This window comes from Pinus tabuliformis, chromosome 9, assembly GCF_031772625.1.
Source record: "Pinus tabuliformis cultivar Carrire ecotype Pingquan chromosome 9, CPIR1, whole genome shotgun sequence".
Classification (NCBI taxonomy): domain Eukaryota; kingdom Viridiplantae; phylum Streptophyta; class Pinopsida; order Pinales; family Pinaceae; genus Pinus; species Pinus tabuliformis.
In genome coordinates, this window is record NC_142307.1 from 1,094,794,012 (window position 1) to 1,094,800,989 (window position 6,978).

Here is a 6,978-nt window from a genome sequence, read left to right on the forward strand (position 1 = left end):
TAACACAATTTTATATTAATTCACATTAATATTTTATTTTCCCTAAGTTTCGACTTAGGGACTCCATTAAAAATATTAATTATTTTGATATCTCCCAAACTGTTTAGAATCTGCCCAAACCCTTTCTGGGTATTGGAGATCTCATGTGCCTTAGCCTCTCCACCAATTTTCGTGGCTAGAGCACATCCGATGTTACCCCAAATCAACACTCCCTCTTAGCGAGGACTGTCCTCTAGTAATACTCCTCACTAAGCATCACTCTGATCATCCGGCATCGGTCCCTGTGCTGATGCTAGGCCTACTGCCTAACATCCTCTGCACTGCTTCATCCTGTACTGCTACCCATGGCCTTGCCATTGGAATTGTTGCATCCGTACTGCAACTCCATTTGTGCTGCTGCCCATGGCCCTGCCACTGCTACATCTACACTGCAACCCCTCTCATCATTCTCCATCATGCTGCGCATAGCACTACCACTGCTAACTGTTGCACTGCAACCCAGTTACTGAGAAGTAAGTAACTGATCTCGCAACTTTGACATCTCCGTCAGGCTAAAAACACTCCTGATGTTGAAGCTCCCTCTATCACTGACATGTGCTCCCTCTTTGACCTCTGCGCTGCTGCAACAACTTCATGCATCTCGCACCATTCCACACCTCTCTGTGCCATCCTGCACTGGTGCAACACTCCCGTTCCTCTCGCACTATTGCAGCTTGCTAGCCTCGCACTGTCTTGGGAATCCTGCACTATAGCTCCCTTGGTCGCTCCATCTGTATCCGTCTCTGTTGACATTGCCATTATTGCTACTCCTCTTCGAGGCTCCCGTAGCAAGGTCTAATCCAAGAGGCTGGGTACCTCGAGGATCCTGCCCCTCATTGCCTGTAGTCCTCCTGACTACAGCTCGATGTCTCCCCACTTCTTCTGAAGTGGCACATGAGCACTCATGGCACAATCATCGTTTGTCTCCACTTCCTTCTCTGCCCTTGCTGGCACTGCCTTGGTCTCGGAGGCCTCTCCCTTACTCTTCTTCCTTGGACACTGGGTCGCATAATGACCCAGCTCCCCACAGTGGAAGCATTTGACCTTGGAGAGGTCCTTCTTCTTCCGTTTCTCCTGCTTTCCCTCAGATGCTAGGGCAACATCTTCCTCCTCCTTCTTGATTCTGATCCCCTTGCCGCTGCTTCCCGCCTTGCTCAGCCTTCTGATCTCTTCTTGGCGAAGAGCAACCCACATTTCCTCCCAATCTGGAAGGGTTGCCCTGCCCAGTATGCTTTGGACAAACACCTCCCAGTCTTCTGAGACTATGTTCAGGGCTGTTCTCACCATCAATTCTGGATCCGGCGTTGCCCCTATGGAAGTCAGCTGATCCCGGATCTCCTTCAATCGATCGAGGAATGGGTCAATCTGTTCTCCCTTCTTCATTTGGTACGATCGCAACTGATTTTCTAGTAGCATCTTCCTCTGAACAAAAGTATGATGATACAACTTGGTCAGGGCCTCCCACATCTCTTGTGCCGTGTTCTTCTCGGAAATATGTGGTACTATATGATCCTTGACCCCATCAAGGATGATACTCTTAGCCCTCGCCATTGCATCCTCATACCTGTCGTTATTAGCTGGGTCACCTGGGATAGTTATCGTCCTCAAGGAAGCGCTTGACACGATTCTTGTCTAGTACGGATAAGATTTTGGCCTTCTAGACTACGAAGTTTGAGGCTTCGTCCAGTCTGTCCTGGTCTCTTACTCCGTGTAGTGCCATTTCGCTGCTCCTCTACTTCCCTCCTGGAAGTTCTTGGTATGAATCCTTTGAGCCTCGATTTCCCTCCTGGAAACCCTTCTGCCAAAGTCAAGATGCCCCTCTCCAATCGTCTGTGCAACTGCAACACTGATTTGGATTCCTTGGCTAGAAATCCACCTCGGCAGCAGCTCCCTCTACCTTGGTCTTGCCCTATTAGGTATTGTTCTGACTACAGTGCCCCACCAGCCCCACTCTGCAACTTACCCACAGCCTCATAAACCCCAGCAACCTGAAGGTTAGAGCTCCTAGGCTCTGCGCAATCCCGACACCGGCAAATCAGCCTCCTCAGCCAACTGTGTCAGCCCTCTTGGCCTCTGTGTGGTTTTGTGTGAGGTTGTCTTTGCCTCCCTCAGCCTCTGCGCTGCCTCTTCCTGGCTCAATCTTGATGACGCAGGCACTGCGTCACCCCTTCCTTGCTGCTACTCTGCTAGGAACAACTTCTGTCACTCAGGACAATTGTTTTCTGCTGCTGCTGCTCTGTTCGGTTGATGTCCTCAGTTCTCCAGTGGTTTGCAACCAAGCTTTGATACTGTGTTGGAATTTCTAAGTTTGTCACGTTAGAAACCCTTCATGCACTTTACTGATTTATTCCTACCTACTTGTTCTGTTAATTAAAAAGTTATTTACCATGTAAATACTGGAAATAAATACAAATGCATGCTCAACACATTACAGATCATCAACTGAAGGAAATAGAAACAAGCACACAAGTGACATCGTTGTTTTTGGACTAATGTCCTCGGAAAAACCCAATGTGGGAAAATCGGTGCAACTATATGAGGGTTTTGATTTATTAAGTAGTTTTAGAATACAATCTGGGTGCCAAATCCGGCTCACCTAACAAAGAAAAATCTCGGCAGTAGTACCTCTCTACTCGAAAGCAAATATTCCGGTTGAATCCCCGGATAAACACTCCAACAACTCCAGAGCTCCAATCTGCCCCACAAAACCCCAGCGTCAGCCTCTAGGGATTGCATTAGCCTCTCTCTGGCCTAGCGTTAGCCCAACGTCACTCTGGCTTGGCCTGCGTCAACCTCTGGAGGCATTGTGTCAGCCCTTTGGCCCTCTGCATCACCCACGCTGGCACTCTGAGGCACTGTGCAGCTCGTGGCTGGCTCTGCGTGAGCCCTGGTTGGCTTTGCGTGAACCCTTGGTTGCTTCTGCGTCCCTCTCTCCGACTACTGCGCTGATCCTCCTGGTGCTTTCTCTGCCTCTCTGCTTCTGTATTCATTTCCGCTCAGCTGCAACTTTGATCACTCTCTCAACTTTCTCAGCAAACCGAGCCCCAGAAAGTCGAAATCTTGATCTCTTGGTGTGTTCTCCAAGTGACCCTCAAGCCCCCTCTTATACTTTTTTCGTTGACAATTCAACGGCTGAGATTAAGTCCCTAATCAATGGCTAAGATTATATCTGGCTTGATCCATGACTTTTGGACCATTCTAACACAATTTTATATTAATTCACATTAATATTTTATTTTCCTTAAGTTTAGACTTAGGGACTCCATTAAAAATATTAATTATTTTAATATCTCCCAAACTGTTTAGAATCTGCTCAAACCCTTTCTGGGTATTGGAGATCTCATGTGCCTTAGCCTCTCCACCAATTTTCGTGGCTAGATCACATCCGATGCTACCCCAAATCAACAGAAACTAGGGCCAAATTCCACCTTGGGTCAGCTCATTTGATGGAAATGATGATTGCATTAAATTCCTTATTTTGAGAGGACCCAAATTAATATAAAGAACATCTCATTTGGACAAGCAAAAGTGTGATTTTGAATTTATGCCCACACATGTGCAAACTGTCAAGGTCGGCCACATCATCATGTAGGCTCAGAAAGCCCAATGGATGTATCACTTCACCTTCAACGACTTGTATAAATACAAGTGACCTCTCTCTTCATTTGGCATTATCATCGACACTCATATTCTTCTCTCCTTCTCTCATTGGTTCGTACAACTATTGGGCTCTTCTTTTCTCTCACACGTGGGGCACAAGGAGGACGAATTTCAGAGTTAAATTACAGGGCCGAAATTACAGAGTTGATTACAGTTTGACCAGAGTTGACTTTGACCTTCCAACGAGAGTTTGACTTCGAATTTTTGGGAGATTATCTGTTTGGGAAGGCCGCATATTTTGGCACAAAAAACGAGATATTCTGAGCACTTTGACCCAGACCAAATTTGCAGGTTGACCGCAGATTTCAGGACAATAGTTTGACCAAGTTTGACTGTTGACTTTGTCACTGTTTTGGGCTGACTTTGACCTCCTGATCAGGCCAAGTTTGACTGGGGAAGACCAAGCTTTTTTGAGGACATTCTATTGCTGCTTTGACCAACGTTGGCTTTCTGGTTAGGGTTGTTGACTGCTACAGAAAATTGCAGATTTGATAGGGTCTTTTTTAACAGTGATTTGGCAAGTCAATTTTGGCTTGAGTCTTATATTTGTACTGTCTCTCTATGCTGAACATTTGATATAATAATAAGAAGATTTGATTGAAGGGTTTTCCCCATCTTGGGGTTTTTCCCTGACATCTGCCAAATTTGTTGTTCTCTTGTCTTGGCTTGTCTTGTGCATATTGTTTCATGTTCTATCTACTTTTACTGTCAATGTGATTATTGGTTTGTAATATCCCCAATTTTGTGAGCATGAGAGTCACTAAGGAGGTTTGCCCAATTTTAGTAATATTAATTGAAAAGGGGCAAATATTATTGGAGAAAGGTGGCTAGTATTATTTTATCGGAAAATAGCGGCAAATTATTATTTTATTAAATGGTAGCAAAAGTGACTTAGTGGAAAATGACCCCTACTAATAAAATAATATTAAAAAAAGTGTCTAGAGGCATGAGGAGAAATTATAAAAGGAGGATGGACTCATTTTGTGCATTATTTTTGGTCATTTTACAATTTCAATATTAGTTCTCTTGAGCTGCTTAGCTAAGACAACCGTGCTGCTCAACACAAGGAATTTCCGAGCGGGAATTCCACCTCTACCTTCGGTGAACTTCAAGTGTCACCCTAGGGGAGTAAGAAGGAGTCCATCTCAAGGCTTCTCTAGGAGCTACATTGCAGACCATTTTTAGCTGGAGTGCTTCTCTTAGGGTGTTTTGGGGAAATTTGAAGGGGCTGATAGAAGCTAGCAAACAGTGGTGTTTTGGTCGAAGAATTTGCAGAGATTTATCTATAGGGAGGGTGAGTATTTCCTTGGTGATTTGCAGGCCGAGAGTGCTGCATTTTGGAGGGTCAAATTTATCTATTTTAGGGCTATTTGGACAACTACTGCGTAGACATTTTGACAAGGATATTTGGGGAGTTTAGGCTAAGGAGAAATAAAAATGCTTGGAGGAGTGATTTGTTGGGGTTGGAGGATATTTTTCCAATAATTGATTGGCCTTCTACAACAATGTTTTTCCAACTAGTTAGAACCATACACACTTCTTGGGGTCACCGGGGTACGTTGGATTCATCCCAAACCCTTTTTGGGTTTTTGTGGGTTCATTGAGAGGAGTCTCTGGCTAATTTTATAGAATTTTTTGGGCAATATTCGGTCATGAAATCCTCATTCTTATAGCAGGGCAAATTGCTAGTTAACTGGGGAATCTGCATCACTTGGTGGGCTCAGTTTTGGGTTGGAGTTGGGCCAAACAATTTCTGGGGTTTTGGAGGGAAGTTCATGGCTGCAATTTTAGGGTGATCCGAACATTCTTCAAGGCAAAATCTTTAGTTCCATTCCAACAGCAGTAGTAGTGATTTTCTGGGTAGTGCACAGTACCAATTTGGGCTAGTATTTCCTCCAGATCAGAGTTGTACTACATGGGGTTTCGATAGCTTGCATAGCAAGCCCAGGTTCCAAAACTTCAACTCATTTTATGTAATTTTTGAATTCAGACTTTTGTGATCCATAATATTTTTGACAAAGAATCTTTCGGTAAGAATCACATAAGGGAAATTCTTATTGACCCGTTTCGAAGCAACATGGCTCAGATTGTGTTGCTGGACATTTTGGTGTTTTAATTATTGTGTATGAGTTCCAGTTTATTTACGTTCCTAGTCCATTGCTTGGTACTAACCATTAAATTCCAATTTGGAATATTACAGTGGTATCAGAGCCATAATGTTGGCTCAGCCTGTGGGAAACCCTTCATTCTATGACAAGACCAGAATATAAAGCTAAGAAATCATGGGATCCAAAGAAAGATTAGAATCAAACAACATGGCAGTAACCTTGAATGAGGTTATCAGGATACAACAAATGATGATTGATGTGGGGGAGTAGTTGATTCATTCCACAATTGGGAATCCGGACCATTCTCAATTATACAACAAATACACTATGCCCAAAATTATGGGTAATGCATCAAGATGGAAAAACATGATTGCAACTAATGTGGAGTTATTGGAAGCAAATTGGAGGGCATACCAATCATTGGGTCATGGAATTTAGGTGTCCCTCTCTTTTTGGGAGTTCTGTGAACTAAGAGGCATGCACAAATTAGTGGGGATTCAGTGGAATTATGCAAGGATGATGAGGAGGATTAAGGAAGAAGATGAGAGAGTAGTTCAAGGGGCCATGGTTGGCAAGGAGATAGTTGAGCATACACTCGTTGATGAGATGCCATTTGTTGTTGAGGTATCCATTGATGAGGTATCCCGGGTTGTGACCAAGTTCTTAGGTGATAGTAGCGCACCACAGGTTGATGAGGTGTCGAGAGACATCTCCACTATTGATGAGGAGCTAATAGGTACAGAGGCATCAAGATCTATGACAGAGTTGCAGGATGACAGTCACCTACTGCTGACTAGTGAGCATGTCTTGCGTGTTGTGTTGTCTATAGAGGAGCAATCGAAGGCTCGTGTTGAGTCCATGATGGAGGAGGATGTGTAACCATTCTTTGGGCTAGCCATTGATGAGGGGCAACATAGAGATCACACATTAGGATTTCAGCATAGTTCGCTTCAGAGGCACACTGATGGGATCTAAAATGTTATTATCCCACCCTTACGCATTGGGTTGAGGGAGGCAGAGTTGTCTAGACATACCCGAGGGGATGACCAGGTTAACAGGACTGAGCGACATGAGCTGAGTATGACACCACATCAACTTGGAGGGCTTGTTACTTCCACAGGGGATTGTACATTTGATCCCTCCTTTGGGATTGGATGACAAGAGGTACTTA

General features: G+C 44.3%; 1 protein-coding gene across 1 annotated transcript in view; it reads left to right on the top strand.

Moving 5' to 3' along the window:
* The window catches only part of LOC149152491 (uncharacterized), a 134,735-nt gene extending 128,049 nt beyond the window's left edge, over window positions 1–6,686 (top strand). Inside the window, exon 4 of the mRNA XM_089443494.1 lies at window positions 6,246–6,686. Within this exon, the coding sequence (XP_089299620.1) occupies window positions 6,246–6,686 (441 nt within the window). The remainder of the gene's footprint in view (window positions 1–6,245) is intronic.
* The last annotated feature ends 292 nt before the right edge of the window (window positions 6,687–6,978 follow it).